Below are 18,103 nucleotides of genomic sequence, written 5' to 3' on the forward strand. Positions count from 1 at the left end.
CCAGTAAGTGAAGTAAATTTGAACTCAGTTTTTTATGACTATTACGTTAACCCAATTTCTTCTTAACCATGAATGACTTTTATTTTTAAATGTTTCTTTTTTAAAAGATAAAATGTCTCTATATTTGATATTTATGTTTGACAATTATCTGTCTTCTGAACTGGTGTTGTTATGGAGAGATTTCACTTTAAGATCTCTAGCTGTTGTATAAACCATTATTATTTGGCTTTCCTATATGCTGAAACTATATGTTGAAAAAAAGTATAAGAAAAACTTTAGATTTCTTGCCATTTTATATGTCCTTCATCATTTCCTGCCTATCAGTTTTAAATCTTATTATAAACTTGCTTTATAGAAGTGATTACTAGAGCCTATTTCCTTTTGTCAGCTTTTCTGCAACTTATAGCAGAAATTCATCATGGATTTTCTTCTGTGAAGAAGAGACAAGAATACGAGTTCCAGAACTCTTAGAAATACTCAGAAGATATGATACCTCAAAGGTGAATACAGTTTCAATACCAGTGTTTAGCTTTTGGGTGAAATGCTTACAAGAAGATTTTGACTATGAGGTTTTTAAAACTAATAAAGTAATTTAAAATGAAAGAGAATGTAATAATAGTTGAAAATCTGGAAGCAATGTTAAATAATTCTCTTTAAGTTTTGTAGCTTTCAGAGGGATGAAACTTACCATGAGCTGTTCTTAAATGAAAAGAAAAATCTACTTATATGTGCTCACAGTTTCAGAAAGTTCAAAAACTATAACCCAGAATTAAGTTATGCTTCTCTTTATGAACAGTGACCACATAGTATTTCAGATAAGAAATATATTTTGAGTACCACTGTAATAGCAGGGCACACAGACAAGGGTCCAGACCACATGGATGGTACAGGATAATAGGAAAACAACAGACCATTAAGGAAGCAATTACAATGAAAAATGAGACGTTTTTTAATAAGGGAAATGTGAGGCGCCATTAGAAGCACATAGCTGGGCATCATATGTAATCTGGAAGGGTCACAAGTGGAATTGACATTTAATCTGAGTCACGTAGGATGAGTAGGAATTAACAGGAGAGAAAGTGTTCTAAGCAGTTATATGTAAGAAGGTCTGGAGGTGAGAAGGGATGCATCTTATGTTAGGTTCACTGCTACTTTCATATTTTATTTTGTGCAAATACGATATAGCCATTGGCTCTTTTTTCTTTATTGATTAAGGTATTACATATGTGTCCTTATCCCCTCAGTATCCCCCTAACCCCCCCACTCATGCCCTCACCCCCCTGTTGTCTGTGTCCATTGGTTAGGCCTATATGCATGCATATAAGTCCTTTGGTTGATCTCTCCCCCTTACCCCTACCCTCCCCTACCTTCCCTCTGAGGTTTGACAGTTTGATCAATGCTTCTGGATCTGTTTTTGTTCATCAGTTTATGTTGTTCATTATATTCCACAAATGAGTGAGATCATGTGATATTTATCCTTCTCTGACTGGCTTATTTCGCTTAGCATAATGCTCTCCAGTTCCATCCATGCTGTTGCAAATGGTAAGAATTTCTTCTTTTTACCGCAGCATAGTATTCCATTGTGTAGATGTACCACAGTTTTCTAATCCACTCATCTGCTGATGGGCACTTAAGCTGTTTCCAAATTTTAGCTATGATAAATTGTGCTGCTATGAACATAGGGGTGCATATATCCTTTCTGATTGGTGTTTCTAGTTTCTTGGAATATATTCCTAGAAGTGGGATCACTGGGTCAAATGGGAGTTCCATTTTTAGTTTTTGAGGAAACTCCATACTGTTCTCCACAGTGGTTGCACCAGTTTGCATTCCCACCAGCAGTGCATGAGGGTTTCTTTTTCTCCACATCCTCGCCAGCATTTGTCATTTGTTGATTTGTTGATGATAGCCATTCTGACAGATGTGAGATGGTACTGCATTGTCATTTTAATTTGCATCTCTTGGATGATTATTGTCTTTGAGCATGTTTTCGTATGTCTCTTGGCCTTCCTTATGTCCTCTTTCGAAAAGTATCTATTTAGATCCATTGACCATTTTTTGATTTGGTTGTTCATCTTCCTTTTGTTAAGTTGTATGAGTTCCCTGTAAATGTTGGAGATTACTAGTAAACCCTTATCGGTGATAACATTGGCAAATATGTTCTCCCATGCAGTGGGCTTTCTTGTTGTTTTGTTGATGATTTCTTTTGCTGTGCAGAAGCTTTTTATTTTGATGTAGTCCCATTTGTTTATTTTCTGTTTAGTTTCCATTGCCCTCGGAGCTGTATCAGTGAAGATATTGCTTCGGCATATGTCTGAGATTTTGCTGCCTGTGGATTCCTCTAATATTTTTATGGTTTCCCGTCTTGTTGGCTCTTGTTTATCTCTAATCCCTAGCACTAGAGGAGTATTGAATACTTAATAGGTGGTCAATAAACACTTGTGAACAACTGAGTAATCCTGTGAGGTCAGCTTTCCTCCTGGGCTCTGGTCAGTGCCCCTTCAGGTGTAGAGGGCTGACTCAGAGGCATCTCGGGAATAAATTAGGCTGCTCTGTTCTGGAGAAGCCTAGGTTACTCCCTGATCACCTTATAGAATTCTTTAAGCTTGGAATAAACAGAATGGGCCATTTCTGATACTACTGGATGCCTGGCCCACCCATGTTCTGATGCCCACTCAGAATGGGTCAGGTTTAATGAGGACACCGGGAGGGAAAGGTGGCTTTTGGCTGCCTGTTTGGTTTGTTGATAATAGACCCTAAAAGTTGGGGGACAGTGAACATTAGATTTCTCAAGCACTAGAATGTTGTTACTGTCATAAAACCACCAGTTTCGATGTTGTTTAAATGCTTGAAGGATCCATTGTAGTTTTTCTTCATGCATTGCTTTCTGGGAAGATACAGTATAATTGAATGACACAGTTGTTAGGTTAAAAAAATAATTCCTTCAAAGGAGAGAAGAATTATGACCATGTCTGAGATGATGCTAACCAGCATCTATGTACCTTTTGCCATGGTTTATGTAAAACATTTGTTAGGCGTTTATGTTTCCTTTTGACTTGGGAAAAACTCCCAAATCTTTTTCAGGATGTAGGAGTTTTAATCTCCTCCAAGTGTTCATTTCACCTGGAGATTATTTTTCCATTATCCATAGCTCTAATTCTCTTCAGAAGATGGTGACTCACAGTGCTTTTTAATGAAAATTGGAATAAATTCAAAAGTTCAAAGCAAGTTCATGAGAAGCAAGAACAGAGTAAAAGTGAGATGGTTCCCCCTCTTTTCTGAACTCTGCCATAGGGAAAAAATCTAGGATGCTTTATTTCTTTTAAAACTAGCACTTAGTAATAAAAATTACATAATGTTGAAGTTAGCTTAACCAGTGTTTCCCCCCCCCTACTATTTGACATTTTAGAAATAAAAGTATAAAGCAAGTCTGGCTTGGCTGTTGACACTAATAAACTACACAAAAATAGTAAGATGTAATGTGGTAGAGTATCAGTTATTTTGTTTTATTCTGACATTTTCCCTTCAATATCTTCCTGTCATTCTTACTAATGCAAATTTATGCTGTTGTACAATATTTTAAATGGAAAATTTAATCTTTATTAAAATAATTAATCCTTGTTAAATTGCCTTTACAGGTTATTTCTATAAATTTCCATATCTTGATGAAGTCTTTCTTTTTCCCACTGTATGCCTTTAATATAAGTGTGCATTTGCTGAGATGTCTTGACTTTTTAATTTTTTGCATTATTCTACTACAGTTTGTTGACAGTAATTATAATTTTTAATGTCTATTTACAATTTTATCTTATAAATGTGCCACAAGCAATTCCTATTATTGAATGTTTAAATTGGCATTTTTTCTTTTTCCTTTCTCTCTATAATACATACACATTTTTAATTTTTACTTTAGAGGTATCAGAATAGTGCCTGAATCGTATTACACTTCTAGAGTCCAAAATTTTCAAATACATGGAGCTGATACACATGATTTGTACAGAATAGCAACCTGAGAATAATGAAAGAAAAATATTTTACAGATTTAAATAAAGAACTTTACTATAATTAAGATTTAAACATCCATTGCTATCACACATACGTGTTAAGAAGTGCTGTATAAGTTCCTATAGAGACTTATATACATAATTAATACTTACTATTAGTTATTTTGCCTCAAGTTTAACATCTTTCAAAACATAGGTAATATTTTCTTTGAATTAATCAATATAAATTTTGAATATATAATCAGTAGAAAATCTTACGTAACCTGACACTCAAAGAAACCAACTATTATTTCTTAGATGTTCTAAATATTTTTGAAGGCAGACAAATATTTGTTTTAAAAGTTAAAAACTCAACAGGATCTGTGTCTTTTTATTTTAATCTTTATTTTTGAAAGTATTACATATGTGCCCTTTTTCCCCCCATTGAACTCTTCTAGCCCACCCCTCCTCCCACCCCAGGCCTTCACCAGCCTATTGTCTGTGTCCATGGGTTATGCATATATGCATACAAGTTTTTCGGTTGATCTCTTCCCACTCACCCACCCTCCTCTGCCTTCTGGAACTATCTTTTTGATACTTTACATATTAATTTTTAAACAAGCAGTGACTATCTCTTTTGGATTTTCATTGCTAAGACAAGGCCTATAATACATAACAGATAATTATTTATAAAATGAATAACATCTGGGAATTAATTCAATTTTTAGTGATCCAATATTATAAAATTTCCTGTAATTATGTCATTTAAAAATGAACATATACTTATTAAGAAATGTGAAAATTGTTTAATCACTTTAGAGCAGTCAAAATACAACACTGTGATTGGTGTCTTGGTGTCAGAAAGCAATCATTTTGCCATATGCATCTTAATCTTTTATTTCATTCATTTTAAGTTGATGGTTAATTCAAAAACTGAGTTTTAATCAAAGTTGTTTTTAAACATTGTCATAATTTTATGTTGAAGAGTCAGATTAATGGCACTAGCCATTGCTTCTCTCCTCATCCACTCTTGCTCTCTCTCCCTTGCTCTAAATTATAGTCTTTGAGAAGCCAAAGTTTACCGTTCTCTTGAGCTACCAATGACTGCTGATGTTCTTTTTTCTCATCTCCAAGGCACTTGTTTTGCATCTTATTTGAAAAATATTCTAGCGTGAATCCAGGGTGCCTCTGATTTTCTTGAAATACTTTTGCTTTCTTTGTATTCTGTTCCAGATGTTTCTGTATTAGTTCCTGTGTTCAAGCTTTTACTTTTTCTATTGCTGCTTTTCTAAATTGGTTGAAGAGCTCACCTGAGGAAACCTGACATTTTGACTGGTTTGCCTAACTTTTCTAAGAGTCTGCATTTTTGATTTGTATATCCTTCTGTACAGAAACTTGACATTCAGACTCAAAAACCATTGTCATCACCAGACTGATGCATCACAGTTAGGCCATTCAAGTGATTTTTCAAATCACCTGAGGGAGGCAGGATTTATAAAGGTGAAATGCTTTTTACACTCTGTATATGTTGTAATTCTTGATTATTAAATGCTAACTTGTGGTGATTTGGTGGTGTTCCACTTGAATGTGTAGTCTGATGAAAAAGGGCAATAGAGTAAGAGGTTGTATCTTCCATAGAAGATTGTATTTTACTTTCTCTTTAGAAGGAGAATCATTCTGTTTCACTTCAGTAAATTTAGGTAACATTTCTGATTCGGAATCACTGCTACTACTTTCAGACTCTGACGAACTGCTGCTGCTTTCACTCATTTGGGAACAAATTTCAACAATAGTCTTGGATGATGGAGTTTTCTCAGATTTTGGTTGACATTTTCTGGAATTTAACTCATTATTGACATCCAGTAATCGCTTTTCCAACTCCTATTTTTTTCTGTGAATGAAGTTTTTCATTAAACTTCATTATTTCCTTACCGTGAGGTTTTAGGGGTCTTTTTCTTAGACATGCAGCAACATATTTTTCTAGCTATCTCAGTGTTATTGTTTGCAGTGTTTCATAGTCTATCTCTGTCTCATCAGGGTTGGAATTTCTCAGTGAAGGGTCTCTTGATTGTATTATATGAACAACTTTTCCAAATTTATCTCGAGGAAGTTTGTTTATATCCAAACTCAATCGCCTTTTTTCCTTATAGCATTATCTTCATCCTCAGATTTCAGAGCCAACACTGGTTGTTTCCTCTTCTTTGGCTGATTTGTCTTGTATTTTTCCTTTAATTTTATTTGCTTAAACTTTTTTCTTGTATTTTCATCTGTGTTATTAACCTTTTCTTCTGTCTTTTCCCTTTTATTATTATTATTTTAAAAAATATATATTTTATTGATTTTTTACAGAGAGGAAGGGAGATAGAGAGGGATAGAGAGTGAGAAACATCGATGAGAGAGAAACATCAATCAGCTGCCTCCTGCACACCCCCTACTGGGGATGTGCCCGCAACCAAGGTACATGCCCTTGACTGGAATCGAACCTGGGACCTTTTAGTCTGCAGGCCGATGCTCTAGCCCAGGGGTGGGCAAACTTTTTGACTCGAGGGCCACAATGGGTTCTTAAACTGGACCGGAGGGCCGGAACAAAAGCATGGATGGAGTGTTTGTGTGAACTAATATAAATTCAAAGTAAACATCATTACATAAAAGGGTACAGTCTTTTTTTTTTTTAGTTTTATTCATTTCAAACGGGCCGGATCCGGCCCGCGGGCCGTAGTTTGCCCACGGCTGCTCTAGCCACTGAGCCAAACCGGTCAGGACTATTATTTTTTTTAAATATGTTTTTATTGATATCAGAGAGGAAGTGAAAGATATATAGAAACATCAAGGATAAAGAAATAAAGAAGAAAGCACTGGTAGGAGGGCCGGAGGCATGGAACCAGCTGGTCCGGCACCCACATGTGGAACTTTTTTAATTGAGAAGGATATTTCCAAGGCCTCCCATGAGGAGCAAGGGGTCCCAGCTGCACACCAGACCCCTAGACCAGGGTTCCAGAAGAGAAGTTCCTGTAACTTCAGGCTGTAAAAACCAGTGGGGATTGTGGCTGAGTGACACGGAGACTGCTGAAATCCCAGGTGTTCCTCTTAAAGGGCCTGTGCAAAACTTACACAGTCTTGCTTCCTCTGAGCTCTGGCACTGGGCAGGGGCTTTGGGGGAATCCAGGGACATACGGGGAGGAACTGGACTGTCAGACATCAGGGAAGGAGCTTGGGGTCAGCTTTCTCCCAGGCAGGGGTGCTCGCTGGGGTCATTATTTCTGTGCTGGGACCTCTCCCGTCACAGAGCTTACTGACTGGCAGCCATATCTGAGTTTTCATTTGCGTGGCCCACACTATTCCTTCTACCCTGGTGATTCCCTGAGACCCCATCCCATCAAACTTCAGCCCCACCCACGCTGTTTGCAGTTGCCTTTCCATATGAATGCCCTATCCTTTAAACAAGCAGCAGCTGGAGTCAGCGTGCCCCAAACCTATCAGTAAAAGGCCCAAGATCTGGACTAGCACCAGCCTGCCTTCCTTCACAGCTAGGCCTTGTCTGGGCACCTAGCAGCCATCTTCAGATCTCTCTGTATCTCCTGCCAGATGGCCCCAGGCAGTGACTGACTTTGTACCTCCCAGGAGGCCCCAGAACCAGTGTGCCCAGTGGACAGCTTCAGACCATTCAAGAGGCAGACTCAGTGAACACCAACGCCCCACTGAAGCAAGTCCTGCTTGATAGGGGTGTCTCCTGCATAGCAGCTCTTCCTTTGTAGACACAGCTGGTCCTCACAGCCAGTTGGTCTAGAGGTCAATTCCTCCCAGTGATGCCAACAGCAATCAAGGCTCAACTACAACAAGACTGTGCACACAGCCCATACAGAGGTACACCTAGAGTGCCCAGCATAGGTGACTAGGGGGACTGAGCCACTGGACCTTACAGGACACGTAATACACAAGGCCACTCTACCAATTCCAGGAGACATAACAGCTCTATCTAATACAGAGAAACAAATACAGGGAAGTAGCCAAAATGTGGAGACTAAGAAACATATTACAAATGAAAGAAATGGAAGAAAGCAAACTACTGGATACAGAGTTCAATACCATGGTTATAAGGTTACTCAAGGAGCTTCAAGGGACTTAATGCATTTCAAGGGACTTAAGGAGACTTTCAAGGATCTTAGTGAGAATTTCAAAGACATGAAAAAGGACCAGTCAGAAATTAAGCATACACTAACTGAAGTAAAGAATAATTTACAGGGATTCAACAGTAGAGTAGAAGATTCCAAGAATCAAATCAACTATTTGGAAAATGTGGAAGCAAAAAACACCCAATCAGAAGAGCAAAAAGAAAAAAGATTTCAAAATTTTGAAGATAGTGTAGGGAGCCTCTGGGACAACTTCAGCCTCTGGGATAACAACATTTGCATTATGGAGGTGCCAGAAGGAGAAGAGAGAGAACAAGATATTGAAAACCTATTTGAAGAACTAATGACAGAAAACTTCCCCTATCTAGTGGAAGAAATAGATGTATAAGTCCAAGAAGTTCAGAGAGTCCCAAACAAGAGGAATCCAAAGAGGTCCACACCAAGACACATCATAATTAAAATGCCAAGGGTTAAAGACAAAGAGAGAACCTTAAAAGCAGCAAGAGAAAAGCAGTTAGTTACCTACAAGGGAGCACCAATATGACTGTCAGCTGATTTCTCAACAGAAACTTTGCAGGCCAGAAGGGAGTGGCAAGAAATACTCAAAGTGATAAAAAGCAAGGACATACAACCAAGATTACTCTACCCAGCAAAGCTGTCATTTAGAATTGAAGGTCATATAAAGGGCTTCACAGACAAGAAAAAGATAAAGGAGTTTATCAACACCATGAAATGTTGAAGGGTATTCTTTAGGAAGAGGAAGAGGAGGAAGAGGAGGAGGAAGGAGGAGAAGAAGAAGAAGAAGAAGAAGAAGAAGAAGAAGGAGGAGGAGGAGGAGGAGGAGGAGGAGGAGGAGGAGGAGGAGGAGGAGGAGAGGAGGAGGAGGGAGGGAGAGGGTGAAGAGGAAGAAAAAATTATGAGCAATAAAATAGCAGTAAATACATATCTTTCAATAATTATCTAAAAATCAAAATAAATGAACAAGGAATCTAATGGACAAAATAAACTGATGAATAAAATAGAATCGGAGGCATGGAAACATGGAACAGACTGATGAATCTCAGAGGGAAGGTGGGGGTGGGCAGGAAGAGATTAATCAAAGATCTTATATGCATATATGCATTACTTGTTGCTCAGTGATGACTTAATATCTTTATAAAGTATCAAGAAGAAAAACATCAGGTGGAACTGTGAACCTAAACATACAGGTTATGTTCATTTATGACCCGTTGCTGAATTGACCAACACGAAGACTCTGAAGGTATTTGTGACACAACCACAACTGAAAGGGGCTCTTAAAATATAGTACTGTGTCCCTCCTGCTTTTATGTTAGATTAGGATAGGGAGTGAGGTGATGATGGTTGGAAAGAGAAAATACGTAATATGTAAAATTATTAGAACTTAGGCTACTTGGTTTAAATTATATGCTTTAGTTTCTTTTTATAGGGGTGGTTGCCTTTTAAAGCTGTCCTGGGCTTGCTTTTAACAAAAAACTAGTGAGCACCTAGTACATGTTAGGTGTTCTGAGAACATAGCAGAGAGCAGAATGAACAAGAGCTCTGCCCACAGGCAGGGGTTATTCCTTTTTAAAAAAATATATTTTATTGATTTTCTTACAGAGAGGAAGGGAGAGGGATAGAGAGCTAGAAACATCGATGAGAGAGAAACATCGATCAGCTGCCTCTTGCACACCCCCTACTCGGGATGTGCCTGCAACCAAGGTACATGCCCTTGACCGGAATCAAACCTGGGACCCTTCAGTCCACAGGCCGACACTTTATCCACTGAGCCAAACGGGTTAGGGCGGCAGGGGTTATTCTTGATGCAGGAAAGATAAACAATAAGCAAAAATGCAAATAATGTGTAAGATGACCAATGGTGCTATGGAGAAAATAAAGCAGAATAGGAGGGATAAAGGATAGATTAGAGGTGGGCTTATTCTATGTAGGGCAGGGGTCCTCAAACTTTTTAAACAGGGGGCCAGTTCACTGTCCCTCAGACCGTTGGAGGGCCGGACTATAGTTTAAAAAAAAACTATGAACAAATTCCTATGCACACTGCACATATCTTATTTTGAAGTAAAAAAACAAAACGGGAACAAATACAATATTTGTATTTGCATGTGGCCCGCGGGCCGTAGTTTGAGGACCCCTGATGTAGGGTGTCCAGGGAATATCTCACTGATCAGGTCACATTTGAGCAGAGGGTGAAGAAACCAAGGGAGTGAGCCATGTGCTCCTTACTCGTATATCAAACTGCCTAATTAATACCTCCACTTATTTGTCTAATAGGAACCTCAAATTTAATATGTTCAAAATTGAACTCTTAATGACCCTTTAAACCCCTTCCATCTTTAGTCTTTCTCATCTCAGAAATGGCATTACCATCTACCCCGTTGCTCATATGAAAAACCTAGCATCATGATTGATTCCTCTTTTTCCCTCAATCCCATGTTGGCATGTTCAGTTGACTCTACCTCCAAAATGCACCTCTCATTCATCCTTTCTCCATATTTAATACTACTACTCTGGTCCATGCTTTCATCATCTCTTGCCTTGACCATTATTAGAGCCTCCTCACTCATCTCCTTGTTTCTGCTCTTGCCATGCTAATACTCGCCTCTCTATAATTCAGTTGATAATCATTTACCTGCTTGAAAACTTCCAGTGGTTTCCCCTTCCACTGGAGATAGTTTCACTAGATACAGCATTTTTGGTTGGCCGAAGTCTCCTATTACTGTAAAGATATTATTATACTGTCTTTCAGATTCTATTTTTTTCTGTTTAAATGTCTGCTGTATGTCTTATTTTTATTCCTTTGAAAGAAATGTGTATATCCTTCCCAACTACTTTTAAGATTTTCTATATATGGCCTTTCAACCAACATATAACTATGTGTAGTTTTCTTTGTTTTTGTCTTTTTAAATTTTAATTATTTTATTTATTGATGAGAGAGAGAGAGAGAGAGAGAGAGAGAGAGAGACATTGATTTGTTGTTCTACTTATTTATGCATTCATCGGTTGATGATCCAGCCTGCAATCTCGGAGTATCAGGAGGATGCTCTAACCAACTGAGCTACCTGGCCAGGGCCTTTTTGTATTTTTTTTTTATTGATTAAGTTATTAGGTATGTGTCCTTATCCCCACGTCCCCCCCCCATGCCCTCACCCACCTGTTGTCTGTATCCATTGGTTAGGCCTGTATGCTTGCATATAAGTCCTTTGTTTGATCCCCCCCCCTTACCCCCACCCTCCCCTACCTTCCCTCTGAGGTTTGACGGTCAGATCGATGCTTCTCTGTCTCTGGATCTGTTTTTGTTCATCAGTTTATGTTGTTCATTATATTACATAAATGAGTGAGATCATGTGATATTTATCTTTCTCTGACTTTATATTTCACTTAGCATAATGCTCTCCAGTTTCATCCATGCTGTTGCAAATGGTAAGAACTCCTTCTTTTTTACCGCAGTGTAGTATTCCATTGTGTAGATGTACCACAGTTTTTTAATCCACTCATCTACTGATGGGTTCTTAGACTGTTTCCAAATCTTAGCTATGGTGAATTGGCACAAGAACAGACATATAGATCAATGGAATAGAATAGAGAACGCAGAAATCGACCCAAACCACTATGCTCAATTAATATTCGACAAGGAGGCATGAACATACAATGGAGTCAAGACAGTCTCTTCAATAAATGGTGTTGGGAAAACTGGACAGATACATGCAAAAAAATGAAACTAGACCACCAACTTACACCATTCACAAAAATAAACTCAAAATGGATAAAGGACTTAAACATAAGACGGGAAACCATAAAAATACTAGAGGAATCCATAGGCAGCAAAATCTCAGACATATGTTGAAGCAGTTTCTTCATTGATACTGCTCCTAGGGCAATGGAAACTAAAGAGAAAATAAACAAATGGGACTATATCAAAATAAAAAGCTTTTGCACAGCAAAGGAAACCATCAACAAAACATCAAGAAAGCCCACTGCATGGGAGAACATATTTGCCAATGTTATCACCGACAAGGGTTTAATCTCCAACATTTACAGGGAACTCATACAACTTAACAAAAGAAAGGTAAACAACCCAATAAAAAAATGGTCAATGAATCTAAATAGATACTTTTCGAAAAAGGACCTAAGGAAGGCCAAGAGACATATGAAAACATGCTCACAGTCAATAATCATCCAAGAGATGCAAATTAAAATGACAATGCAGTACCATCTCACACCTGTCAGAATGGCTATCATCAACAAATCAACAAATGACAAGTGCTGGCGAGGATGTGGAGAAAAAGGAACCCTCGTGCACTGCTGGTGGGAATGCAGACTGGTGCAGCCTCTGTGGAGAACAGTATGGAGTTTCCTCAAAAAACTAAAAATGGAACTCCCATTTGACCCAGTGATCCCACTTCTAGGAATATATTCCAAGAAATTAGAAACACCAGTTAGAAAGGATATATGCACCCCTATGGGCCTTTTTGTATTTGTCAGGATTGGAGTTTATAGAGCTTCTTGAATCTATGGCTTGATGACTTTTGTCAGTTTTAGAAGATTCTAAGACTGTATTTTTACAAAAATTGATTCTGTTTCATTCTTTTTCTTCTTCTATTTTATTTTTCATTTATTTTAGATCTTTTCACGGTGTCCCATATTACTCTTATTTGTACTTTCCTGCTTTTGATTTCTTTTTTTTTTTTTTGTATATCAATCTGGATATTTTTTACTGACTTGCCTTAGATGTCACTAATCCTCCCTTCTCTTGTGTCTAATATCCTCTTGAATTCCTAACTTCAGTTACTGTATTATTCGGTTTGGGAATTTCCATTTGACTCTTGTTTATATATTCTAGTTCTTTGGTAAAATTTTTCATCTTTTCATCTATTTCATTAAATATGTAAGTCATACTTATGTTTTTGATAACTGCAAAATCTGATTTATCTGTGGGTTTCCGTTTTTTGTTTTCCTTTTGTTTTTGGTGGGGTCTTGTTGCTTGTCATGCCTGGTCATTTTTCACTAAACAACAGAAAAATTAATGAGTCTGTGGATGATAACCCATCCTGCAGGAAAATTAATATTCTAGGTTGTAGACCTTGTTTGGCCATGTCTATGTCCTTACTCTTAGACCCCTCTCCCCTGGCAGACCCTGTACTTCAGCTTGGGGCTCCCCTGCATCACTGCTGAAGTCAGTGCTCAGCTTTTTAGCCTCTCCACTGCTGTTTTCCACGTCTTGATTTTTCCTTTGGCTTTGGTATTGAAGGAAGATTACATATGGAATTTTGGGCTCACTTCACTGGGATCCTCTTAAATCCCTACCTTTTCGGCAATCTCCAGCTCCAGCCTCTGTTTTAGTCTAGTGAGGTTGCAGAGTCCTCAGCTGCTGCTTTCTGTGGTGTGTTCTTCTCTGCTCTGGGAATCAGTAAATTCCTGAGAGTAAAAGGAGATGGGTATGGGGTTTCCATGGATGGGCACACCTTTTCTCTGGGTTATTAGCCCTTACTGTCTTCGTTGTTTTTTGACTCTCTCAATCAATTTTTTTTAAGTAATTTCTCCAGTTTTTATACTTGTCGTCAGTGTGGGAGTAGGCCTGAGCCAGGCTATTCTGTTGTGGCCAGAAGTGGGAGTCTTCCACTGCATTTAGAATAAAGTCTGTGTTACATTCCACTGGCATGTAAAAGCCACTCTTATCTATCTTCTGCCTTTCTCTTATACCTTGTTTCTTCACTCCCAGTATATTCTAGCCGCACTAGATTTCCTTCTTTCATCAAATGTATCAAGCTCTTTCCCACCTGAGAGACTTTGTATTAACTGCCTTGACTTTTATTCCCCAGATTTGTGCATAGCTAGCTCCTTGATAGTACTTGCTCTTTAGTTCAATTGTCACCTCTTTCCAGGATAGTCCCCTAGTCACTGTGTACATTTTCATCAGAGCACATTGCAGTCACTATCTGAACTCACTTTATTCCCTTATTTTCTGTCTTCCCACTATTGTGTAAGCTATCTTCCTGTCTGATGTGGAATCAAAGTTAAATGGAAATTGATAATAACTAATAATATATGTTAATGGAGTGAATGAATGAATAAATGAATAAAATAGGCACTGATTCAGGAAGGAATTTTTCAAATTCTTTGCAAACTTCCGTGGGGTATAGGGTAAACTGTTTACTTTGCCTTAATAATGTTTTGATACGGAATATTTTATAAAATACTACTTATATAGTTATGGTATAATGACTAGATTTTATTTATCCTGATGATATATTAAATTACTCTCTTTATAGACAAAAATTATGCTCTGTTAACTGTCATGAATATTAGTTATATTTTTGTTAAGAAAATTAAAAAATATATAATCTGTGCTAATTCTTTATTAACTCAAATATTTAATTAGCTAAAACTACTTATAAGACTTTGTTTTTGATGTGACATGAATTTTTTTTTAAATGACATTTTATATCTTTATTTAACAGGACTGGTTTTTAGGAAAAGCATTACATGATGAAGAATCTACAATAATTCACCATTATGCCTTTTCTGAAAATCCTACAATTTTTAAATACCCAGACTTTGCTGCTGGCTGGGCCATTAGTATTCCACTTTTAAACAAGTAAGAATTTATTAGATTTTTTTAAATTTTGTTGAGTGTTATAATTAATGGATCTTAAATAGGTTTTCAGCCAGAGGTAGTATGTGGTAGAGTGGAAAGTTCTTCTGCCTCATCACTTACTAGTCCCCTCAGACTCATCACTCAACCCCTCTGTGCTTCCTTATTAATAGTACTCACCTGCAAAATAAGGTGAATAGTTAATTGTGATATAGGTGATAGATTATACATGTGAAACCTGTATAATTTTATTAACCAATGTTATCCCAATATATTCAATAAAAATTAAAACAAACAAACAAAAAATAAATTGTGAGACTAAGGGAGGGCACATACATGCTCGGAGAAGTCTACCTTCATGGGTTATTACTGTTGTTGCCCTGGCTGGTATGTCTCATTGGTTGAACATCGTCCTTTGCACCAAAAGGTTACCAGTTCAATTCTTGTCAGGGCACATACCCAGGTTGTAGGTTTGATTCCTGGTCAGGGTGCATGAAGGAGGCAACTGATCGATGTTTCTCTCTCATATCAATGTTTCTTTCCCTCTCCCTCATTATTTAACATATATAGATATAGATATAGATATAGATATATAGATATATAGATATATACACATACTAGATATATACACATACTAGAGGCTTGGTGCACGAATTTGTGCACAAGTGGGGTCCCTTGACCTGCTCTGCGGGATTGGGCCAAAACTGAGGTGTCCTGGATTGTGAGAGGGTGCAGGCCAGGACAAGGGACCCCACCAGTGCATGATTGGGGCCGGGGAGAGACACAGGATGTTGGCCAGCTGGGGAGGGACCACGGGAGGGATCCAGGGCGTGTTGGCCCACCTCACTCAGTCCCAATTGGCCGGACCCCAGCAGCAAGCTATCCTACCAGTTGGAGCATCTGCCCCCTGGTGGTCAGTGCACATCATAGCAAGCGGTTGAGCGGCCTTAGCATATCATTAGCATATTACACTTTGGTTGAATGGACGACCAGACACTTAGCATATTAGGCTTTTATTATATAGGCTTTTATTATATAATATATAATATTATATATTAGGCTTTTATTATATCTGTATCTATATCTATATATATCTATATCTATCTATCTATCTATCATCTCAAAAGAGTGTTATTACTATTGTTAATGGATCTAGTTAACAATAAATAGGCCTGACTTTGTCAGTAAGAAAGCAAATCAGTAACACACCTGGGATTGGCAGTTGATTACTAGTCATGTGCATGGGTATGCATGCTTAAACATGGGTCACACAGAGGGACAGAGGAATTGTAGATACTCATACCTAGCTCTTTGTGTGTATAATTACAATAATGCTTTTTTATTTTATTTTTGTTATTTATTTAATAATGTTATTATTTAATAATTTATTTATTTAATGCTTTTTATTTTATTTTTTATTATTTATTTATTTTATTTTATGATGGTTTTTTAGATGTGGAAAATAAAGATAATTAAGTTGTAATTCTGGAGAAATGTGGTAATTAACAGGTCCTCTTTAATCTGAATACTTCAGATTATTATGTGTGTGTAATTTTTAAGGAATGGAAAGATGATTAAGCAGTTGTGGCCTTTATGTCTTCAAGGGTGAAAGGTTTCTATTATTTCTTACATGAAGTGTGCTATATCTAGGGTTTGGAGTCTTGAAAAGCTTCCTGGCCAGTTGTAGGTATAGAGGTAGTAGATACCTTGTCATTAGTGGCTGGCTGAAACTGCTTGACGAATCCCTTGACACTTGAAAGTTCCTTATAGTGTAATTCCCTCCTTGACAAAATATTTTCAAGGTTAATAATATTTTATGTTGAGAATCCAAAAATTACATCAACAACACTCTGCTGTTTAGCCTTCCTTACTGTTAGGGAACAGCCCCACGTGGGGGCCGGGCGGGGGGCGGGGGGAGGCAGCTTCCATCAGGTAAGTGACCCATGGAAAATTCTTTTTGGGAACTGAGTTATAAGGAGAAAGAGATAATGCATGGGGAACCATTTGGTCTGAGAGGTTATGATAGGAGAGGGATCATTTGGGGTCTGGCAGCCAAGACAGTGGCTCCCTGATGATTAGCAGCTTCCTAATAGAGGCAGAGGCCACAATCCCTTGACCACCCATTTCTGTCAGGTTATTGTGACAATCTCTGCCTAGAGTTTCTTCTGACTTTCCAGTAATCCTGTGAGCCTCCTATATGCTTTTATAAATGTACTAGTGGCCCAGTGCACGAAATTTGTGCACATTAAAAGGGGATTAATTAGAGGAAATGTTTTAATATTGCTATTTGCCCTTTTTCTATAATAGAAGTGTCAGAGATAAAAGAAAATTAGTAAAATGTATATGAAAATCTTCCTCCTGTCAGAGTCTGGGTTGCACCATGGAACCCAGAGTCAAGTCCCCACCCACTCATGTGCGCCTCGAAATCACACGAGACCCAGACCCAGCTGGCCCCACCCCCATTGGGCTAGATACAGACCCAGCCAGTCCCACTCTTGTTAAGCCCCAGTGGGTAGGGGGGTGCAGCCTCAGGTACCCTGCTCTGGCCCTGGGGGGGGGCGCGGCCTGAGGTCCCCCAGCCTAGGCCAGGACAGGGGGCATGCCTTGAGGTCCCCTGTCAAGCCCCACCAGGTGGAGGATGTGGCCTGAGGTCCCCAGTCAAGCCCCACCAGGCAGGGGATGCAGCCTCAGGTCTCCTGGCCCGGTGCCGGGTGAGGGGTGCAGCTTGAGGTCCCCCGTCAAGCCCTGCTGGGTGGGGGGCGTGGCCTGAGGTCCCCCAGCCTGGCACCAGGATGGGTGGTGTGGCCTAAGGTCCCCTGTCAAGCCCTGCTGGGTGGGGGCGTGGCCTGAGGTCCCCTGGCCTGGTGCCGGGGCAGGGTGCATGGCCTGAGGTCCCCCATCAAGCCCCACTGGGCAGGGAGCGCAGCCTCAGGTCCCCCGTCAAGCCCTGCTGGGTGGGGGCACAGCCTGAGGTCCCCCCACCTGGCGCCGGGGCGGGGGGTACAATCTGAGGTTCACTGTCCAGCCCCACGGGGGGCGGGGGCACAGCCTCAGGTCCCTGCTGATTGCTCGTTAAGACTTGTTATGGGAACTTGGCCTCTGCTGTGGGTGCGGCCATCTTGTGTTACAGAACGTCCCCCCCCACCCCCAGTCTTCGCTGTGGGCACCGCCATCTTTGTGATGGAGTGATGGTCATTTTGCATATTTCCCTTTTATTATATAGGATTTTGTGCTTAAACTGATGACAGTGGATTCTGTTATTTTCAACTAAAACTGTGACCCTATGCCTGTCCTGAGACAGCAGAGCAAGGACACCCTGCTCCCAGTCTGCACCAGGCATGTCCAGGAGGATCCTCAGTTTTCCTGCTCCATTCTTAGAT

General features: G+C 39.2%; 1 protein-coding gene and 1 pseudogene across 1 annotated transcript in view; one reads left to right on the top strand and one right to left on the bottom strand.

The window, feature by feature from the left end:
* The window catches only part of B3GLCT (beta 3-glucosyltransferase), a 93,410-nt gene that overhangs the window by 20,952 nt on the left and 54,355 nt on the right, over positions 1-18,103 (top strand). Inside the window, exons 4-5 of the mRNA XM_023751298.1 lie at positions 389-500; positions 14,590-14,726. Coding sequence (XP_023607066.1) covers positions 389-500; positions 14,590-14,726 — 249 coding nt within the window. The remainder of the gene's footprint in view (positions 1-388; positions 501-14,589; positions 14,727-18,103) is intronic.
* LOC111825258 lies at positions 4,921-6,281 on the bottom strand (annotated as a pseudogene).

This window comes from Myotis lucifugus, unplaced genomic scaffold (genome assembly GCF_000147115.1).
Source record: "Myotis lucifugus unplaced genomic scaffold, Myoluc2.0 scaffold_19, whole genome shotgun sequence".
In the NCBI taxonomy this organism is placed as follows: domain Eukaryota; kingdom Metazoa; phylum Chordata; class Mammalia; order Chiroptera; family Vespertilionidae; genus Myotis; species Myotis lucifugus.